The 21,911-nt window shown below is 35.9% G+C and overlaps 3 protein-coding genes across 3 annotated transcripts; 2 read left to right on the forward strand and 1 right to left on the reverse strand.

Moving 5' to 3' along the window:
• Nucleotides 1-2,347: 2,347 nt before the first annotated feature.
• Nucleotides 2,348-5,587, forward strand: LOC132187111 (mitochondrial import inner membrane translocase subunit TIM14-1). The gene is made up of 3 exons (XM_059601291.1): nt 2,348-2,533; nt 4,226-4,404; nt 5,249-5,587. Exons 1-3 carry the CDS (start codon nt 2,531-2,533, stop codon nt 5,403-5,405), a joined length of 339 nt encoding a protein of 112 aa, XP_059457274.1. The 5' UTR covers nt 2,348-2,530; the 3' UTR covers nt 5,406-5,587.
• Nucleotides 5,588-9,391: 3,804 nt separating this feature from the next.
• On the forward strand, nt 9,392-17,397 carry LOC132186530 (uncharacterized). Its single transcript, XM_059600510.1, has 7 exons — nt 9,392-11,025; nt 12,579-12,996; nt 13,396-13,540; nt 13,730-13,845; nt 13,926-14,004; nt 14,981-15,214; nt 16,668-17,397. The coding sequence occupies exons 1-7, from the start codon at nt 9,906-9,908 to the stop codon at nt 17,013-17,015; spliced, it is 2,460 nt and encodes an 819-aa protein (XP_059456493.1). The 5' UTR covers nt 9,392-9,905; the 3' UTR covers nt 17,016-17,397.
• Nucleotides 17,398-18,674: 1,277 nt separating this feature from the next.
• Nucleotides 18,675-21,735, reverse strand: LOC132186967 (ATP synthase subunit d, mitochondrial). The gene is made up of 5 exons (XM_059601096.1): nt 21,496-21,735; nt 20,769-20,850; nt 19,281-19,345; nt 19,093-19,179; nt 18,675-19,011 (listed from the first exon to the last, which is right to left on the reverse strand). The coding sequence occupies exons 1-5, from the start codon at nt 21,664-21,666 to the stop codon at nt 18,910-18,912; spliced, it is 507 nt and encodes a 168-aa protein (XP_059457079.1). The 5' UTR covers nt 21,667-21,735; the 3' UTR covers nt 18,675-18,909.
• Between the last annotated feature and the right edge of the window lie 176 nt (nt 21,736-21,911).

Below are 21,911 nucleotides of genomic sequence, written 5' to 3' on the forward strand. Positions count from 1 at the left end.
CCTTCTAAGGCACCATCTTCAGGATCGGTAACTGGGAGACGAAAGCCACGAAACTCCATGGGGAGTGGCTGGAGTGGGGATTATGACTCGAGGAGTATGCTTAGCGCCCAGTCAGAGCGCTGGCGTAGGCATAGCATTGAAAATTCATCAGTGAGAGATGATGAGAGCCTTGCTACCTCACCTTCAGTTCCAAGTTACATGGCATCAACACAATCAGCAAAGGCCAAGTCCCGGCTGCCAAGTCCATTAGGGTTAGAGAAAAATGGGACGCCAGAGAAGGGATTGGCGGTTTCTGTAAAGAAACGTCTCTCGTTTTCTGCTTCCCCGGCTGGACCGAGAAGGCATTCTAGTCCTGCTGATATGTACACTAGCTCCATTAAGGACAGTGATGTGCATACAGAGGATAAAAGTAAACAATGAGTGAGGAGACAATGAAGTTGTGAGTTTACCAGTGCAAATGAAGAAAAGTAAATAAAAGAGGGTTACTAGTGTTGTTCTCACTCGACATCTTTTTCTTCTTCTGGACAACTGCTCTTGTAAGAAAACGTTTGTGTATCATGCATGGGATTGGTTTGGGGATGATATAGTTTATGGGAACAATGTTTGATACCTTGTGTTGTGGTCTTGTGGGGATTGCTTCTCTTTATTCATTTTGCTTCTCTCATTTATTTAGTGGGGTTCTTTAGATTCTGGCTCACTATGTTGATGAAATTCTTTTATGATTATGGTTTCCTTTGGATTTGGATCCCCTAAAATTTGCTGTCAGAATTGCGACTTACCCTCGACCTGAGGGCTGCCTGAATTGTATGCAATTCCAGTAACGAATTTTAGGGAATTCTAATCTATTTCCTTCGTTTTCTTTCAAATGGTGAAATCCACTTATAATTGTAGATATGCAAGGGACAACTCATTGTGGTGCTATTTACAAGTCTCTAGAGCTGCCATGGGCTTCTAACAACAGATACTTTTTTCAACTTATAATCATTATAAATATGTGGCAACCTACAAAGTATAACCCCCATCTTTGATGAAAGATTTGGTTTCAATTCTTGGAGGGCATGGTTGATGGTACCTATATGCTTGATTAGTCACAAAAAATATACACCGAGTATACGTTTGGTATGTAAAATGTCTATTCTATTAAAAAAAAAAAAAAAAAGAAGGAAAAACCTTTATTAGAAATTGAAGAAGGTTGAATAAAATAGCTTAGCATCATAAAATATGATAAGCTCTAACATTTGGAATAGTCATCTTTTCATGGGCAATGAGAAGTATTTCAAGACTATTTCATTCAACTTTCTTCATTTTTTTTAATAAAATTGATTCATTTTCTTAATGTAATAGTCATTTCACGTACCAAACATAACCTAGGATAATTAAACGTTGGAGTCTTTAAAACCCAACCACTGCTTCAAATTAAATGGTTCATATTTTGCTGTCTCAATGTTTATCAAAAAGTGAGAAACAATGAATTAAGAAGAAATTAAAATAATCTAAAATATCAAACATGTTAACTAACACTCCCCTGGAGCCATATATATATTTCAAAAAAAAAACATTGTTTTAAGATATTCAAAACATAAGTTACAAAAAAAAAAAACACTTTTCATCTGTATATCATATTAAATTTTCTTTTTAAAAAATTAAAATTGAAACACTTTTTTTTCAAAACCATCATAAAAAATACGCAGGTTAAATACTATTTCAATACCTGTGGTTTACACCAAAATCAAATAGCCATCTAGGTTTTCAAAAATATCACAAATGGTACATGTGGTAAGCCAATAAACGGTATAAACCCACTTGGTACCTCTGTCAAGATTTCGTTAAATTTTTGAACCGTCATTCATGTACTTTTATTTTTTATTTTTTATTTTTTTATTTTTTTATTTTTTTATTTTTTTTATGGGGGTGGTTCGGCCACCCCAGCGTTTTTTTTTTTTTTTTAAATGATGTGGCACCCAAAAATCCAGGTACCATGTCACGTGGTGCCCACATGTAAGGGTGATGTGGCATTCCGTTAAAAAACTTAATTGAATCTTGACAGAAGTACCAAGTGAGTTTATTAGCTTACCACAAATATCATTTGCGATATTTTTGAAAATCCAGATTAGTATTTGATTTTGGTGCAAATCACATGTACTGGAAAAATATTTAATCCAAAATACGCTATTTTCACCAATAAAGCAGAAGAAGCTGACGAGGCATGTCAGCACAAGGCCCAGAAAGAAAAATGGGTTTGAAAACAACCGAGTGAAAGTGGGCTTTCCACGACGGCCATGGGCTTGAAGGAATCCTACCCGCCTGCTTTTAGAAAGCAATGAAATGGTGTAGCCGTTGCTTCTAGAGTGACACGGCGCAGCCGCGCAGTACTATTGGTCACCGGATCGAACTGGACAAAGACCATTCTACCCCGAAATTAACCAAGCTCATCAGTCATCGCCCTTCCATGGCACCGAAGCTAGACAAAAGCTCAAGAAATTCTGAATGAGACCCAAAGCTTCGCTTCGAACTCCGATATTTCACCGATATGGTAAGCAAGCAATCGTTCGTTGTTCTAATATTTCTGTAAATTTGTTGTAAATTCACAATGATTGTCTGGTCTGGGTTGGATATATTAGTAGAGCTTTGCTTGGAAATTGCAGCTGTGTGTGTATATGTTATTTTGGTACAAGGAAAACCTAATTTAAAGTTCGGTTATGCGCAACCGAACACGGCCTTAGGCTGGAGATCTATTTGTTTGGTTCCAACCAAAAAAACTGTTACTCCGAAATGGTGCTGCTATAGAGGAATTTGATTCTCAATGATGATAAAATTTATCAGCGTGCAAGAGTTTTATGGATCATTTATTTTTGTGACGGATTGGAATTTGGATTGGTATTTCATCCATTGATTTGCTGAGTAGAATTGAGCCAAAGCTCATGAGTCATGACTTTGGTAAAGTTCCATTAGTTAATTAGTTACTTAGGTTACGTTCACATAATAGTTATTCCATTAGGAAAATGAATAGTTTTTAGAAGAAGGTTTAATATGATAGACTTGGTGTTAAAGTATATGATAAGGCTCTAATACTTGGAATAGTCATTCCCATTGCCCATGAGGGAATAGGCATTCCCTTAAATTAAGAAGTAGCTATTTGAATGGGAATGTTTATTCCAATGCTATTTCATTCTACCTTCTTCCATTCCTAATAAAAGTTATTCATTTTTTCTAGTAGAATAACTATTTCGCGTACCAAACGTACCCTTTGTGTCCGTTTGGCTCATGAGTCATGAATTTGGTAACGTTCTGTTGGTTAATTAGTTACTTAATGTCCGTTTGGTTTAGCGGTTCCAGAACGCGTGGCTTGAAAAAATAGCGTTTTCAAAATGGATTTAATGAAAACGCGATTTTTTAAAACACAGTTAAACATTTGGTAAAATCTGCTATATGAAAAAATAGAGCCTTAAACTACCTTTTAAATTGCGCACCTCCTTACTCGTTGTTCAAAAACATGAAATGTTGTATGTTTTCAAACTGCCATTCTGTTCAAATGTACTCTCAAACAGAAAACTTTTTGCAATTTTGTTTAAAAATGCGTGTTTGGCCTACGAAATTCGAATATGCAGATCTATTGTCTATGTTTGTTGACTAAAATTCTAATATGCGAAGCTAGACATGTAACAAGACACAGATTAGTAAACTACGAGCATTTGGTTCACTGTTTGAGTAAAGGAAATCACAGAAAAGTAATGAATGGTCTAAAATGTTAAAGCACGGGGAACATATGCTGATTTTTATCCTGGTAGTTTTGAAGGGTCATTCTGTAGTGTTCATATGATGGTTCCTTAAGGGATCTTTTGGCTAGTATGAATGTAGTTTAAAAATCCTGGTCGTTATAGAGCGCAACTCTGGTCAGAGGCTCAGAGCCTCCCTTGTTTGTTAATATACCAGTCTTTGCATTTCACATATTGGCAGATAGTGGGGCTCTTAAAAAGCCGGTGTCTTTTTGCCATTCATACATTGTATATTATTTTTTTCAGTGAAATGGCAGAAATGCTCCTTTGTGATGTTCTGGAGCAGGGTCTTTGGATGAACTGGAGCGGTGCCGAGTTGGAAGGAGTTGAACCTGAACTTGTTTAATTATATTTGAGTTACGTAAAAATTGTTCTATCAGTTGGAGCTTAGATTCTTGTATAGTTGTATTGCTATTGTTTAAAACTAATGATTCCTTGATGTACATCAGGCTACACCGTTTTTAGCTGGGCTTGCAGTAGCTGCCGCTGCTCTTGCTAGTAGATATGGGATCCAGGCTTGGCAAGCATTCAAGGCACGTCCACCAAAGGCCAGAATGCGCAAATTTTATGAGGGTGGTTTCCAGCCGTCGATGACGAAAAGGGAAGCAGCTCTTATTCTTGGTATTAGGTAACCATCTATATAATTAGAGCCATGAAACTGCAACTACCATTTTCTGGATCTTGTACAACTTGCGTTTTTTTTTTTTTTTTTTTAAAGTATGTACGAGTTGCGTTTATTGCTATTAGAATATTAAGGACTCAACTGAACCATGGGCAAAAGTTGTCATATTTTAAGACTGAACTTGCATTGTAGGATTTTGTTAATGAAAGGCCCTCGAAGTGTCATTTAAAAACCAAAAAAAAAAAAACATTCTTAGTGTCTCCATCGAGCTATGTTCAAAGATTGTGATGACCTATACTTAAGAGAAAAGAAAGATGGTCTTACATGAATCTTGTTGAGTGGATTGGAAATGAGGATTAGGAATCTTTGTTAAGGGGTTGAGGTGAAGGAATGTTGGAAAGTTTGCTTTGTAAAATAGTTTGTGAACACCCAGAAAAGTGGTTACCTGTGTCAAGTGAGTGCATCAAAAGTGAGAGTTAGAGTTGTAGTGGAGGGGTAGAGTCTTACCTGGAAAGTGTTCAATTCATAATTTTGTAAACTTAATGAGGTTAGAATATTGTTTGATGGTCTGGGGTATCTAATCTTAATAAAGCAATGTTTCTAGTCATGTCATGTGTCAGTTTGTTTTCCTTTTGGCACCGTGTTATTGATTTCCTCAAGAGCTCACATAGATGGGAAATATGGTTTCGCTGGATTCGGCCAATTGTCTTCCATCGTGGGATATCATTGAGAAATTGGATTTGCTATTTTTTTCAGAACCTAGTTGAATTTACCCATCCTGCTATGCATTAGCTTTATCTTCTATCTTTTGTTCTGGAAGAGATGTATTATTCTTTTTGTGGTTTAACAGGGAGAATGCAGCGCCAGACAAGGTCAAAGAAGCACATAGAAAAGTAATGGTTGCAAACCATCCTGATGCAGGTGGTAGCCATTACCTTGCTTCCAAAATCAATGAAGCTAAGGACGTGATGCTTGGAAAGACAAAGGGCAGCGGATCTGCGTTCTAATATTATTCCAAGTTTCTTTGATTTTGCAATCCCACAAGTGAAATTTGTCCTCTCATTGTAATCTTTAACCTATAAAAGGTCATGCTTGCCCTTAAAGTGTTTTTCCTGTTGTTCGGGAGTCGCATTTTCATAGCACTATTTCTTATTGCTATCATTTTCTTCTTGAAACTGTGTTAATTCAATGGTTGATCTAAGAGTTGGTCGGTTGAAACATTGAGACATTAATCAGAATGTCTTCTCGCAAAAATTCATCCCACTCAATAAGGATTGTGGTAAACATGAGCAACTAGTACCATTTGAAAGCCTCTCCTTCCAAATGAAAAAAAGAAAGAAAAAAAAAAGCTATCCAAACTTGTTGCTATGGTGGCATTTTAGGGTAGAATCAGAGGAAACTTCGATGAATGTGATAGTGGTGGTAGTTCATTGATTTAACTTCCGTTGACTTTGGTTTGTATTCGTTGAATTTTTTCAGAGAGACAATTGAACTTCGACTCCGTTTGACATTGGACAGTTACTCTTTAGTGGATAAGAATTGTAGCAAAAATTGATTGATGTGAAAAAATAAATAAATAAATAGTGATTTTTTTTATTTGAATAATAATAAAAAGTGATTAATGTGATATAAAAAATAAGAATGTTGAGAGTTAAATTTTTTGAATGAATAGTAATAGTCTCTTGCCAAACAGTGCCTTCATGTTGAGAGTCGATAGCGACTCAATCACTTCTTGCCATGGCTGGTGGAACTATTCCATAGATAGTCATAGTATAATATATTCAGGATGCTCTAATAGAATGAATGATTTAAGAGAAGAATCATGCCAATGCCAAACTAGGGAAGCTTTCTTTGTGAGTCAATGTCCATGCCTTGTAGTTGCTAAATACCCTCGTATATTAATGGCCATTTGCTTGTAAGATAATTAATAAATTGATTTTTCAGAAATTCAGGTAGAATATTTTATATTTGTTTCACGCGGTATACTTCCTTTATTTCTTCCGACAAATGTTACATCCGTTTTGTTTTGTTTTTTTTTTTTTTTCCTTATTAAAAACAAATGTTGCTTCTTAATTCTATTGTCATGCATCTTTTGAAGAGAATCAAATTCAACTTTCTTTTTTTATTATTATTATTATTATTATTATTATTATTTATAATAAGCATAAAATACTCTTTTGTGATTCCTTGATTTATAAAATAAATTATCACAATGTAAGTGTTCTTTTCTTAGAAGCATCCAACAACTATTGGCCAAAAAAGAATAAGAATTTTTATATAGATTAATAAATACATTATCAATTACAAGTTGGTACCATTTTTTTTATCAAGCCTTTCTCCAAATTGGGTTTATTTTTTATTTTCTAATTTAGTTTATTAAACTAATATATATGTCCAGAATGCATATAATTTTTAATAAAACATATAATGTTTACACATAAATAAACATATATTTTGGATACAAGTCAGGATTAGAATAATTTTTTCAACTCAATTGAAAAAAGAAACTTTATCATCTTAAAAAACTAGCATTGAGTAAAAAAAAAAAAAAAATCCCCAATTATAGAGGATCCATATCCAAACTGTACATACACTTCATGCTGATTGGACCTCAAAGAGACTTACTTATACAATTATACTTCCCTAAATAATTAAAAAATGCAATAAAATAGTTGTGCCACTAGAATTATTTTATTAGCTTCTAAACGTGTAACCAGCAAAGCTTCGGTCAAATAGTCTATACGAGCCGCCAAGGAGTATTTAATCTCTCACTTTGTTTTTTAAACATGTTTGTAAGGAAAAATGGAGGAGAATTCGAACTAGCGATTTCTATTTCATGAGGCGTAGTTCACAGTCGATTGAGCTACCCCTTGGGGATGCATTTAATCTCTCACTTAAGATAAGATGAAACTTCAGCCTCTTAAGAGGTTTTAATTATTTCTAAATATTTTTAATTATTGTATAAAACTAGAAAGATAAAAAATAAAAATAAAAACTCATAATTCATAAACAAAAATTAGGACAAAGTTTTGCTTTAAACTTGGTTAGAACTTTGAAAAAATTATTTTAATTCAGTCTATTAAAGTGATATTTATCTTTTATAGAATTTGATTCTTATATGTCTTTATTTATTTATTATTATTATTATTATTTATATAGGATTAAGAAAGTATATGACATCTACTCTTAGAGTACGTAATTTTCACATACTCACCTTGACTTTACTTGCGATATCATTATAGATTTGGAAATTTAAATGATAATTTAGTGGCATATCTCTTGTAATACTATTTCCTTTAATACCAAGTATGAATATCATAATTGTAGTTTGCTAAGGTACTTGGATTTCATATATATATATATTTTACATGTTTGCACAATGAGAGAGATTTAAACTAATGACTTATACTTCATGAGACATGATCCTCAACCGATTAAGCTACCCATTAAGAAATTAGTTTCATATAATTAATTGTTGATTGCACGACCAAATTCATTAAGTGGATACCTGCAAAGTAAATGGAAACAATAGAAGATTTGCCACGGAGGGACTTTTTGATACTCAAGTCAACCAAAGAAATTGTATAATGCTCAAAGAACAATACTATTTAGTATACTACTACATAACTGATATGAAGTGGCAATGTAAATTAGCCCGTGCTTTTTGTTTTTGTTTGTATAAGTGTTAATCCAATTAATGTTTTTATTGCTACATCATTAAGGTGTATGACAATCGTATAATAGTATTCTAAGAGTCCATTTGGGTTTGAGATTTCAAAAAGTATGTTTTTTAAAAATATGAATTTTAAAAAATGTAATTACACGATTGACAAAATCACAGTTTAGCCTTTAAAATCATATCTTACCTTTTAAAATTGTGCGTTTTCAAAATAACACTCGCTTGCGATTTGAAAACATAGATTTTGTACATTTTCAAATCATAAATTTTTTAAAAAGCAATCCCAAACGATCCTTTTTTTTTTACAATTTGGTTTAAGACCTCGCATTGTTGTTTACGAAATCGCAATGCTAAACGCACTTTAAATAGAAATATAATTACTCATGCTTAAAAGCAGAGAGAATTTTTTCACATTGAATATATGAGTATGAGTGTACCTAAATAGTAATACACCGTGCCCTTATATAGAGTGTTTACTAGTAAGTTTTGGCCTTAGCGTGATTATGTGTTGTTCGAATTTAATTCGGACTAAATTACAACGTAGTTATCCGCGGTTCTACAATTCCGACATTCTTTTATCGGTAGTTATTGTCTTACTTGAGGTAACGGTTATGTTGATGTAGTTGGTCGAACTATCTGGGGTTTTCCCCTTGGTTATGGGTTTTATTCCTTTGTGTTGGTGTTTATGGTATGGTTATCATCATGATTTGAATCCTAGGCTTTCAAGTGTATTGCTTGAAAAATGCTATGCTTACAAACAAATTTTATAAAAATTTTTACAACATGACATGGTACAATATGATTGAGTTTTTCAAAAGTTAAATTTATTTATTTTCCAATCATATTGTAAAATTTTTTATGTAAAATTTATTTTTAAGCCTAACATTCACCGGTATATATATATATATATAGTCTCTCACAAAAGAATAAAAATAAAAAAGGATTTACTGCACAAAATAGCATCACACATTGTAAAGCACGTTTAGGGTTGAGAGCTTTTCCTAAAATACAAGAAGACATTGTTGGGACTTGGGCATGATGAATCATGATTAGCCCCATCTTGTTACGATACAGCCGGATATACACTGCCCCTTTTTTTTGTTTCCCGAGTAAATGAAGGGAAGTAACTGCACCAAAGACCCCGCTTCCAAGTGTCCCCGGTCCACGTCAGCTTTTATCCATCCACCTCACATTATCCAAAAAGTACTAAATTCCTTTTATTATCTTTCATTTCTTTAAATTTTAAAAAATTGGAAAAACTTAAAAATATAAATATATATAAATATATAACAGCAAAAATGAGAGCCTCTCTCTTCTGCTACCTTCTTCTTCTTCTTCCTCTGCCACCCATATAACTCTTGGTTTCAAAACAAAAACGGTGTCGCAGGCGCCAACACTCCTCTAAGATTAGCTTATCGGATTTCCAAAGTACGCTAAGATTTCGCACACTGTAATACAACTCTCTCATTTTCAAGCACTTTGGCACAAGTACTTGTTTGGCTCGTGAGCCCAACGAAATGTACAGTTTCGCTCCAATTCCAAGTCCGCGCAGCTAGGGTTTCCAGGTCCAAGATTCATTTTTATAGGATTGCGCCCGCTCGCTCGCGCTTGAGAATATTCTGGTTCAGTTCAATAACCGGGGTTTTTTTTGTTTGTTTGTTTGTTAATGAGAACTTGTTCTGTTTTGATATGAATTTGTGCTAAATTGTAAGGATTAAGTTGATGGATTCCGTGTTTTTTTGAATCGGTGCCGAATTTTGGTATACTTTTCGGGGTATTTGATATATTAGTTGTATATTGGAGTGGAAAGTGTTAGGGTTTGTTAGTAATGGTGTCTGCGAATGACCCTATTGAATCGTTTTGCAATTCGATTCAAGCTGTGAAAGAGGTGCTCTCGCCGCTCGAGTTAGGCATTCGGAAAGCGGCTAGAGATCTAGAACATTGCTGGGGAGGGGGGCCAAAGAACAAAGGGAACAGTGTTGGATTGGTTAACCAGGTGAGTGGCGTTGATAGGAATCGTAAGGTTCAGATCTGTGGTGTGAATAAGAAGAGTGGTCGGTGTGTTGTTGGTGATGAGAGAAAGAATGGCTTGTCCATTAAGGTTCCGATTAAGGCCTTCTTGGGAATGTTTTCACAGAATTTGGGAAATGGGCATCGAGCCGAGGTGCCCAATGAAGGGTTGAAGGAGAAGGATTTGGGCAAGGAGGATTTTGGATCTTGTGTGAATTGCCTGCAGTTTGCAGTCAGTTGGTCTTTGTTGCTGAACAGTTTCGTTCAGGCGTTTCCGAGCCCGTTCAAGACGGGCAAGAAAAGGTTTCAGAAAACCGGCGATGAAGATAAATTGTGTTCCTGTATGAAGCCAAAGGTTTCATTTGAAGTGAAACAAAGGGAATCTAAGGAACTTAGAACATTTTGGAATGAAGGAAAACATGTGTCACTTGAGTGCTTTATAGGTTTTATTTTTGATCAGTTAGCTCAGAATCTTCAGATGTTTGATCAGGGTGTGCAAAAAGAAGGTCATAAAAGTGTTGACACTTCTCCGCCGCTGCCCTCTTCCTTTCAGTTTGATCATTTGAAGGCACTCACTAGTCTTTTGGAGGGTCGAAAAGCAGATGTAAATGGGCTTTTAGGACATCTGAGCTTTGCAAGAGTGGGCGGTGTGCCATCGAGTGTAGTTGGAGTAACTTCTTCGGTTGATGAAGAGAGCGAAGATGGTGTTCCAGCTGGGAATGGGGAAGAAACTGGTGGCACTTTACCGCAGAAGCTGGCCAGTGGCATACTTAGCATCCCTCTATCGAATGTGGAGCGCTTGAGATCAATTTTACCCACTGTTTCATTGACAGAACTAATTGAGCTTGTACCACAGTTGGGGCGTACTTCTAAAGATTATCCTGACAAGAAGAAACTATTCTCTGTCCAGGATTTCTTTAGATACGCAGAAGCAGAAGGTATGGTATTTCAAGTAGCCTAATAAACGAAAAATGCATGTTGCTTCGAAGTTGATTTCACATTAGTTTCTGTGGGGTATAAATTCTTGACCGAAGCCTTTTTATGCTGATAGATGGGTCATCTTGTCCTTTTAATTATAAAATTATAAAGCTATATTATTGAAGAGTCTACATTATATAAGCTGAATGACACTTATATGTCTCGCCATTCTCATGGAAGGTGTCATCCCATCTTTGGATGAAGATGAATCGTTATTTAGAATTGAGACATTAGTATTTGTTTTGCTTTAAAATAAGATTTCCAGCATCTTATTCCTCATTCTAAAATGAAGCCTTATACTTGAACTGCAGTTTTAGAGCGCATCCTTGTTGCATCTGAGTATCATATTCATCGCGTGTTATATTTTTATACCACCTATTTATCTACGGCAGTATATTCATCATGATATGATATGGTTAGATATGTATGGGTGGCTATGGTGTTCTATGTTTTGGGGTCAATGCCTACATTATAACTGTATCTAGCATACTGTAGTTGCATTAATCAGTGAGACATCGTATCAATGTACTATCAAATTCCGGGTTATTCTGGCTGGAACTGGAAAAGGGATCTAAAAGGTCTCTCTACCTGTAATTTTAGAAACATAACATGTTCACAAAGTTTACACTCCTATTTTGGACAAGCAATCACTGTTAATCTGCAGATCAGCTGATCTGATATGATTTAATCTTCATAATTTTGAACATTAATAGATTTCATTCTCCAGTTGCTTTGGATTTTTGCTCGATGCTTAGGCCCTTATTTCCAGAATACATCTCTGGCCTTGAATTTGATATATATAAATGTGTTTGCATTGCTAAATTGTTGATAATGTTGATTGCAACTCACTCACACTTTTATCTCCTTTTCTGGTGGATGATGTTTGGAGTTGTGTGAGGATAGTAATGGGTGAAATATCAGAAATGTGTTTTTATGTGAAGGAAAAGATGGAATGAGACAAGAATGATTTAGAAAAACTTCCCAAAAAGTACCAATGGGTAATAGTACTTTATTAATATTATTTTGAAGGTACAGTTTTTTTTTTTTTCAGTGGTGGGTGGGTGTTTTTGGCTCTACATTCTCTGGCCTTGAATTTGATATATATAAATGTGTTTGCATTGCTAAATTGTTGATAATGTTGATTGCAACTCACTCACACTTTTATCTCCTTTTCTGGTGGATGATGTTTGGAGTTGTGTGAGGATAGTAATGGGTGAAATATCAGAAATGTGTTTTTATGTGAAGGAAAAGATGGAATGAGACAAGAATGATTTAGAAAAACTTCCCAAAAAGTACCAATGGGTAATAGTACTTTATTAATATTATTTTGAAGGTACAGTTTTTTTTTTTTTCAGTGGTGGGTGGGTGTTTTTGGCTCTACATTCTCTGTTCTTATGAAAAAGAATACTCCACAGGCTTTTTTTTCGCGGGGGGAGGGGGTGTTGGGTTCTTTTGCATATATTTATCTGAAAAGAGACATTTTTACCTATTTTAAGCCACCACATTCTTACAGGAAGGAGATTCTTTGACGAGTTGGATAGGGATGGTGATGGCCAAGTAACTTTGGAAGATCTTGAAGTTGCATTTAAAAGGAGAAAATTGCCACGAAGATATGCTCATGATTTTATGCACCGCACTAGAAGTCACTTATTTACGAAATCAATTGGTTGGAAACAGTTTTTATCCTTGATGGAACAGAAGGAGCCAACCATTCTTCGTGCATATACTTCTCTCTGTCTGAGCAAGTCCGGGACACTGCAAAAGAGTGAAATTTTGGCATCACTAAAAAATGCAGGGCTTCCAGCAAATGAAGACAATGCTGTTGCTATGATGCGATTTCTGAATGCAGATACAGAAGGACCTATTGCTTATGGCCATTTCCGAAACTTTATGCTTCTTCTCCCTTCTGATCGACTTCAAGACGATCCTCGGTAAGATCAGTTTGGTCATTTCAAGAGAGTTTTCAGAACATGTTCAGATGTATTTTTCTGTTGAATTGCATTCAGTTAAAATAGAAGTATGAATTGGTTTCCAAATCTGTAGTTTGACTCTGAATCGTTGAAGTATTGTTTGATTCAGTTACTCAAAGTTCTATCATATTTGCCTTTTTCTTTGCTTGGTGCAATGAAATGGTAAAAGTCCTACTATTTCCGTGCTAATTAATACATAGTTCTGGAAAGTGAAACTATGGTGTGAGATTAACAACAATGCAGAAACAATTAAACCACCGTAGAATGTACACTTTTGATTATTTTCTTCGCTGAAAGGACTAGTAGTTTACCAATTACTAGTTTCTAGCTGATAGTAACTTCCTTTTGTAACACATACAGGAGTATCTGGTTTGAAGCTGCAACTGTTGTTGCTGTTGCACCACCTGTGGAAATACCAGCTGGAAGTGTTCTGAGATCTGCATTGGCAGGAGGCCTTTCTTGTGCACTTTCTTGTAGTTTAATGCACCCTGTCGATACAATAAAGGCAAATTCTTATTCTTAACGATTTTGTGGTCATGCATTGGCACTTCTAAGAGTTGTTTAGTCATGTACTGTATATTTTATTTCTTAAAAACTAATCCCCACCTACTTGCGTTTATTAGTTTTTCTATTATTGGAGATGTTCTTGGCATAGCTTCCTATCTTAAAATGATTGTATTTTTGGGTATCTCAGACTCGGGTACAAGCATCAACGCTAACCTTCCCTGAAATCATTTCAAAGCTTCCACAGATTGGGGTTCGGGGGTTATACAGGGGTTCAATCCCTGCAATTCTTGGACAATTTTCAAGGTTATCATTATTTCTTCTCCCTCCCTTCTGTTAGTCATATTCTTGCCCTTTGGGCTGATGTTGTTCACTTGACCTTGCAGCCATGCTCTGCGAACTGGAATATTTGAAGCAAGTAAACTTGTTTTAATAAATGTCGCTCCAACACTTCCTGACATCCAGGTATTGGTTATTTCTCTAACTGTGTATTACTGTAGTTTCTAGTACTCTCCAGTTTTAGCATCTTTTTCTCTCGTGTCTTGCTTGGATGCTGTTTGGAAAAGTACACATTTTGAGAAATAAATTATTATTTAATGTTAGCAACGTTAGTCTATTGTGTCATGAAAATTACAGTGTGGTCTGCTCAATCATGAGATATCCAACAGTATCCATGTATGTTCTGTCCTTCAGCTCCCATTTGAGAGTCTTACTGAGGTTGAAAAGCTCTTTTCAGTGTACAATTGTCATTAATTTGTCGTTCTGTACCTGTTGGAACATCTCAAGAGGTATCGTGCCATTGGCCTCGTTGTTCTACTTCTTAATGGTTTTAAATGTGTATAATTTGTGGTATCCTACCAACTCATGAAGGCATTCTTTTCCCTGTTTAAATGTCCTTCAGAACTGCCTGGTTTATCCCATAAAGCATGACTAAATTACCTGTTGAAGGGATTGTATTGTTTGAGTTTATTCAGAACTGAAAGGACATCTTGATACTAGCTCTGCATACATCTCTTCAACTTATGTGGATGCTATTTAAGCTATCAAAATTTTATGCTTATTTAAATTTAAGGAACTCTTCCATTCTCCTACTTTCAAATATAACAAGAAGATGCAATTAAATCTGTAGACAAACGATAAAATTAAAGTGCTCTAAGAGCAACTCCAACCAGTTAGCTTCTGTGTCCTTGAAATGTTGAAGCACATTGGTGACTCTGCTATCATCATGGTGTTTGACCTATTTTACGACTTGGAAGCAGGCTCTCTCTCTCTCTCTCTCTCTCTCTCTCTCTCTCTCTGTGCATGCATGCAGTTGAGGAAAAATATACCCTTGGAAAGATTTTCTAATTTATGTGAGAGGTGGTTGATCTACTCATTAAAAAAAAAATATTGAAGATTTTTGTTTCTAATTTATTTGTTACTGTATTTACTTGTTTTGTAGGTCCAGTCTCTAGCATCATTCTGTAGCACATTTTTGGGGACGGCAGTACGGATCCCTTGTGAGGTATTAAAACAGCGGCTGCAGGCTGGCATTTTTGACAATGTGGGGGAGGGTATTGTTGGGACTTTGCAACAAGATGGGCTTAAAGGTTTCTTTCGTGGGACTGGTGCCACTCTTTGTCGGGAGGTTCCATTCTATGTTGCTGGCACAGGGCTTTATGCTGAATCCAAAAAGGTGTGGAGCTTAGTCATGGACTATTCTTCTTCTTCTTCTTCTTCTTCTTCTTTGTTTTTAAATGCAAACTTATGCGGTGCAGAAATGGATTCAACATAAGTAGTTGGAGAAATTTCATTGTTAACGCCTTATATATAAGTGGTTGGAGAAATTTCATTGATTTTGGAAAATTGACCTAGTTTTATTTACGTGGCTAAGATAGAAGGTGGGGGTTATACAAGAGAATGAAACTACAAGAAACATGGCTGGCAGAAGTAGTAATATCCCAACAAATTCGTCCAATATAGGTCCACCACAAATTCGTCCAGTATAGGTCCACTGAGGTGCAAAAAATTAAGAACTCCTTCAAGCTTCTTTGGTGACAGTACCTTGACCTAAAAAACATGAAATTCATTCTTTTCTGTGGGGCACCAGATATCAACTGAGAAAGAGTAAACAGTATCCAACATTAGCTGTAAGGCAGAGAACCTTGGGACTGCCTTGAGATGAAATAATATCAGGTGTGTCTGGAAATTAAACTCAGCACAAGTCTTGCCGAAGGAAATGATTTACTGAAGATTTGTTTATGCATATTCTGTGTGATATACACATAAACATACTTTGACAGAAGTAGCTATTTTTGATTGTTTGAGGTTTAGATTTTAGCATTTTGCTGTGGAATACTTGGAAGCTACTGTTTTTCCCCCCTCTCTCTCTCAGTATATGGGACCATTAATATTGGGGCTTGGGCAAGGCTTATTAGCATATTAATGATTAGTTTGTTGATCAATCAAATTTACCATGTTCTTTAGTTGCATATATCTATGCCTGTATGCTAAGAAAAAAATCATTTCCTGTAAAAGGAATAGAATATCTAAAAGCCGTATTTTAATGGTATACGCATGCTCAAGCAAAATACAACCTGACTGAATCAGAGGATATGTTTGATTGAGTGAGGCACACTCTTTTTTCCTAGTCTGAGCTGACATAATGTTCTGAGACTTAAGTGTGTTCATTGCATGTACATTTTTATATTACTAGCCTTTTGTCCACGTGTATTGTACGTGAATCATATATTTTGCCTATATCGACTTAAGTGGGACAAATCACATCAAGTGATTGATCTTTACTTTCTGTGCAGCATACAACAAGACTCCTAACAAAGAAAACATTGACAGTTATGGTTTAAAAGATTGTATTTTATCTATTTTATTGTTATTCTTTGATTACTAGTTCAAGAATAGAAACCCTGGTGAAGGAAACATAATGGTGAGGGCTTAAGGTGATTTGGTGTTATCAGTATTCTGTTTTATTTGTCGAATTGAATTTGACCTGTCCTTAGGTTGGGACTCCTATAAAAGTCAATTGGTCATTTAGGAATTTGACAAATTCTATTGCTGAATGCCATGCTTGGATGAAATGTTCAATACTTTCATGTACTGATTATAATGTTGGTCTTCATTGCTGTTTGAAGGCTGTCCAGCGACTTCTGGGGAGGGAGCTGGAGCCCTGGGAAACGATTGCTGTTGGAGCTTTATCGGGCGGGCTAGCTGCTGTTGTCACTACACCCTTTGATGTGATGAAGACTAGAATGATGACGGCTAAGGGTCGATCTATCCCAATGTCAGTGGTGGCCTTCTCTATACTTCGCCATGAGGGACCCCTGGGCTTATTTAAAGGAGCAGTACCCAGGTTCTTCTGGATTGCTCCCTTGGGGGCCATGAACTTTGCAGGCTACGAGCTTGCAAGGAAGGCCATGGACAAAAATGACGAGCTAGCAGCCGACCAGTTGTCTCAGAAGAAGGTGGCAAGTTCTGGATAAAGTTTTGAAGTAAGAACACTGGTATACAGCATTTGGGTTTTTATGTGATATAGCAAGTTGATGCTGCTGGAAGTTTTGAGCTTTTTTCCGATTTTACTAGCAGCATGTTTTTGAAATTCCTATCTGCCGACATCTCTGCCATTTTTTTCCCGGTTTTAATTGCAATTCCATTACTTGTTTTAAACTTTCTTGCCTGCTTGATGGCAGTGCAAACACCATCATTTTGTATCTTGCTTACAGTTTTTAGCAAATTTGTACATTTTATGTGCAGTAAATCTCTCTCCCTCTCTCCTCCCCCGGTCTCTCCCAAGTTTCTGTTTGTTTTTGAATTTCGGTTATGAAAATTTTCAGGTATGCATATCTAATCATTCATTTTTTTTTTTCCTGTGAACTTATATTGACCGTTAGATCATGCTATTATATTGATCGGAGGGTAACTCAAATCCGGGCACTTTGTAAGATGATGGTACTTGCAATTATTAGAGTAGGTAATGGGTTGGTCGTTTTGTTTTCCATTTTCCGGGTCATTGCTTGAAAGTATTGATGGTCGCAATATTTGGGTTCTTACCACAACTAGTTCTATCCCTGTATTCCAGATGAACATTCTCACAGCTGCATCCACAGGAAGCCAACAGCAAAACATCCTCTTCTACTTCTTTTCTTCCTGTCCCCTCACTAGAGTCACCTCCCTCCCCACAAACTCAGGCTTGAGATGGGGTCACAAATTTACACAGCCTGAGTCATAACTGGCGAATTGACCCATCCAACCCAGTCCGAGGAAAAGAAATTTGACGACAATGAGGAATTGGAGCATCACGATAAGCAATTACGAAAAGTAGGATTTTTATGCTTGATCAAGGAAATTTGGGTATTTCATAATAAGAAATGTTACACAAATTCTAACTTTCACATTTCTTGATGATGTGATAGTGAAAGTCATCATTGAATCTAAAATTTAATAGTGATTTATAATAAATTTTCATTGCTGCGTAAATGAATACATGAGTGTATAGTATTTCTCATTCAAAATTTGGTGGATTGGCCAATTTATAAAGGAATTATTATATTGTTTTACCAATTCAGATTATTAAATAGACCATTTTCCTCTAGATTGGGTAGAAGAAATTTTTTTTCCAATTCAGTTTATTAAAATGATGACAAGGACCCGAAGACCCGGATTTACAACTTCTCTTTTTGCAATCCATTTCTACCAGTGAACGAATTTGACAAGTGTGTAGCCCAGGATGTAAAACCTTTGCCCGGCCTCTTGGAATCCTAATTCCAATTGAACGAAGAAAAATACTATCCACCTCTTCTTGTTTCATCCTTCCAGTTCCTCACCCATTAGGCCTATAACAAACATAAGAGTTAGGGACAAGCAGAAACAAGAGTTCACCCATGTTCAGCAGAATACGACTCTAAATAGTCAAGTGATTAAATGCTATATATCCAGATTATACTAATTCAGCTACACAATAATTATCTTCCTCTCGTTGCCACACAACATCCGGCAGCCAATTTTTGGCTTTGAACAAACAAGGTGCCCTCAAAATTGTATTTCTGCATTTCTAAAGAGGTCAGATCAGATGGACACATTAATCTGGATGATTTACCAGGACTACATCTGAATCATTTTGAGGTAGAGAGGAATGGAAGAAATGATCCATGGTAATGCTTTTGCAGATTCAAATCCTGCTTTTATATGAATCAGAAAGTAGAGCTCTATGGCCGTACAAGAAAATCCTATTTTTTGACATCATTCCTCAAATCTTCAAACCAAAAGCAACCCAGATCACAGAGTCAACAATATGGTTATATTTATTATTCAACAAACAAGGGAACTTGAAAATTCTGCTGAACTGCGACAAATTGGTGGTAGAACCGGCAGATGTGGTCAATAACCCCAGTAATCATTACGGATTTCATCATCGAATTTCTTCTTCAGCTCAGGATGCTTCTCGAAGTATTCATTTGCAGTCATGGTGCTAATCTTTTTCTGTTCAGATAAATGGAATGCTGTGAGAAATCATGAAATTTTGTGAGACCGAAGATGGATAGAGCAGTTCATTTTTATTACCTTCAGCTCTTGTACTTCGGCAATTTCCTTCTCCAAACGCTGAGACTCCTTCAAGGATTTCTCTTCTGCTTCTTTCAATTCCACCACCTGTATATTAAGTCAACATACATGCATATTAGATGCTAACTTTTTAGAGTGCGATTGAAAGAGGGAGGGTGTAAAACTATTGATCTTGTGTTAGTTCTCACCAGTGCATCAAATTTAGGCTTGTATTGTGGAGTGACCGTGTCGACATACTTGGGGACCTCTATGCCTGCAAATAGAAACAATTAAAAAATGGGAATGTGGTTAAGTATAAACTTTTCTGAAACTTAAGGAAAGTGAAAACCAAACTAAATGAAAAGGTGATTCGAAACAGATATTTAGATGGCAGACCATTAAAATTCATTATCTTGCTATTTGGTATTTGAAATCATATAAGGAACATAATAAGAGTCCACTTGGCCTCGCGAAATTGCATGTCAGAAGTGTGATTTTAAACAAAATTGTGGAAAGTGTATCATTTGGGAGTGCGTTTTTTAAAAAATTATAGTTTAAAAATGTAGAAAAATCTATGTTTTCAAATCGCTGGCAAGGGAGTACGTTTTTAAAAACCGCATACTTTTAAAAGTTACACTGAGATTTTAAAGACTAAATCGTGATTTTACCAAACACTTAATTGCGTTTTAAAAAAATCATGTTTTCAAATCGCTATTTTTTTAAATCACATGTTTTGAAACCGCAAGTCCAAACGGACCATAAGTTAGATATCAAATTCCTGCTGCCTCTTATGTATCTAGGTACGCCTACCTGGAGAGACCAGCTAATGGTTTACTTGGCATGAAATTGTCACAACCAAATACTAGTCATTTGCACTACTAAAAAAATTTCAATTGTATTCAAGAAGGATAATCAGGTAAGCGCACAGAGATAATCAGCATTAGAGCAGATTCGCTTTGTGAATGATTAAAAAGGGGCCTAACTTCATCATGCATAAGCATAAGCTGATTACAGCCAATTCAAGCTCCTCTATACAAGAATTCTCATTTACTTTCCCTTTTCCCTTTTTATATCAACCCCGCCCCCACCCCTCCCCGGTACAAAAAGAGCAGAATGGACAATCTAGTCTACAACATAGAACAAGAGCATGCCACATGATTAATTTAAGCAACAAAGCAACCAGCGCAAGGGCATTGATTAAACACATGGCATCTAAAATAATTAGCACCAAGATACGCTAACAGAAGTTAATAAAGATAAATAATAAAAGAAATAGTTAAGAACACTACTACGTACTGGAATGATTAGCCTAAATGGATCAACAAAATGGGCTCTGAAGATAAAAGTTGACCCAAAAATACATACAACTAAAAGCCAATATTGCAATCAGTTAACTTGGATAATAACGAGCACACAAAACATTATAAACAATTTGAATAAAAGCAAACTAATGACATGATTACATAAAGAAGAACGCAAGCAAGACTGCAATAGAATCATCTGATTACAAAGATGCAGATATCATATGCAAAGAGTTCAAATAAAAGCCGAAAACGATGCACGATGAAAATATAATTTCCAAAGTGCACCTCAATTACACAAGGACCATAAGAGTGATGCAACTATATTAACATCATGTTACCACAAAAAACTAATGCACATGGAGTGTGAATACACCAGTAAGTTAGAAAACATACTGTCATAAGCCTCTTTGTACATATCCACCAAGCGCGATCCGATTCCTTTTCTATAATACTCCCAATCTATGGGTTCAGGTTCCTGCTTGAAGTTGAAATCAACAATTCAAAATCAGTAGTTAGTAAGGTCAAAACGCAAGCTAATCAATTATCACTCTCTTTTTATATAAAGCCACACATAAAATGCTCTTCATGCAGCATTAGAAGGATCACATTTCATGTCTTTCATTATATTATTGTAGCTCTCAGTTAAACAACATAAATGCATTAGGATTTGTAAAGCCAAAATTTCATTTTTCTTTGATATCAAACAATGCCAAAATTTTGTGTTCCAACAATTTTCCTTTGTTTTCTTTATCACATTTCTAAGCAACCAAAAACAGTAACTTAACAAAAATCATAAAAAAAATAAAATAAAAGAAAAATAACAACATGAACCTATCACAAATTATCCTTTTTTCCTTTTCTACCACAAACCATATGCCGGAGAAATCCATTTCCAAAACCAACAAAAAGATATTCGCCAAATAGAAAATAATCAAAACCCTAAATAAAGTAAACCCAAGTCATCCAACCCAACGCACAACAATCTCCAATGCATCATCAAGAAAAAAGCTAAAATTACAAACAAACAAAAAAATCTAGAAATGACAAAGATCTAAACTAAATTCACCGATATACTCATGAGAGAGAGAAAAAAAGAAAAAAGAGAAAGGGTTGTTTAGACCTGGCTGAACTTGGTCTGGAGCGTTGAATTGACCTCGTCGAAGGCGCGGCGAAGAGTGGCGAACTCTTTGCGAGCCTCGTCGGTGACCAGAAGCTTAGCCATCCCATCCCAATCTATGTTCCTCGACGCCTTCAGCGCTACATCGGCCACTTTCTTTCCCGCTCCGCTCATTTTCTCGATCGCTTTCTCGGAAAAATCTCAGACCCGAATGTGCTGCCAGATGCCGATAGCTGGTCGAGGTGCCCTTTTGTTGTAATTGGTGGCGGAGGAGGAATGGTGTGCCCTGTGTTTGGGTTGGGCTGCAAATGTGGGCCAAGGCCCATTTAAGATTGTGAGGGTTTTGCAATCGAGACCAGCCTAATAGTTTCACTTGGGCTTGGAGTTTGGTCATTGCCCAAGATTATCAAATGCAAAAT

Source organism: Corylus avellana, chromosome ca7 (assembly GCF_901000735.1).
Source record: "Corylus avellana chromosome ca7, CavTom2PMs-1.0".
NCBI lineage: Eukaryota > Viridiplantae > Streptophyta > Magnoliopsida > Fagales > Betulaceae > Corylus > Corylus avellana.

Coding starts and splice junctions, on each gene's coding strand:
- LOC132186967 (XM_059601096.1), bottom strand. CDS start 21,666: ATGAGCGGAGCGGGAAAGAAAGTGGCCGATGTAGCGCTGAAGGCGTCG. Junction 19,346..20,768: donor GTACAAAGAGGCTTATGACA/GTATGTTTTCTA, acceptor TTCTATTTGCAG/GCATAGAGGTCCCCAAGTAT. Junction 19,012..19,092: donor CCGAAGTACAAGAGCTGAAG/GTAATAAAAATG, acceptor TTATCTGAACAG/AAAAAGATTAGCACCATGAC.
- LOC132186530 (XM_059600510.1), top strand. CDS start 9,906: ATGGTGTCTGCGAATGACCCTATTGAATCGTTTTGCAATTCGATTCAA. Junction 13,541..13,729: donor ACCCTGTCGATACAATAAAG/GCAAATTCTTAT, acceptor TGGGTATCTCAG/ACTCGGGTACAAGCATCAAC. Junction 13,846..13,925: donor ATTCTTGGACAATTTTCAAG/GTTATCATTATT, acceptor TTGACCTTGCAG/CCATGCTCTGCGAACTGGAA.
- LOC132187111 (XM_059601291.1), top strand. Junction 4,405..5,248: donor GCTCTTATTCTTGGTATTAG/GTAACCATCTAT, acceptor GTGGTTTAACAG/GGAGAATGCAGCGCCAGACA.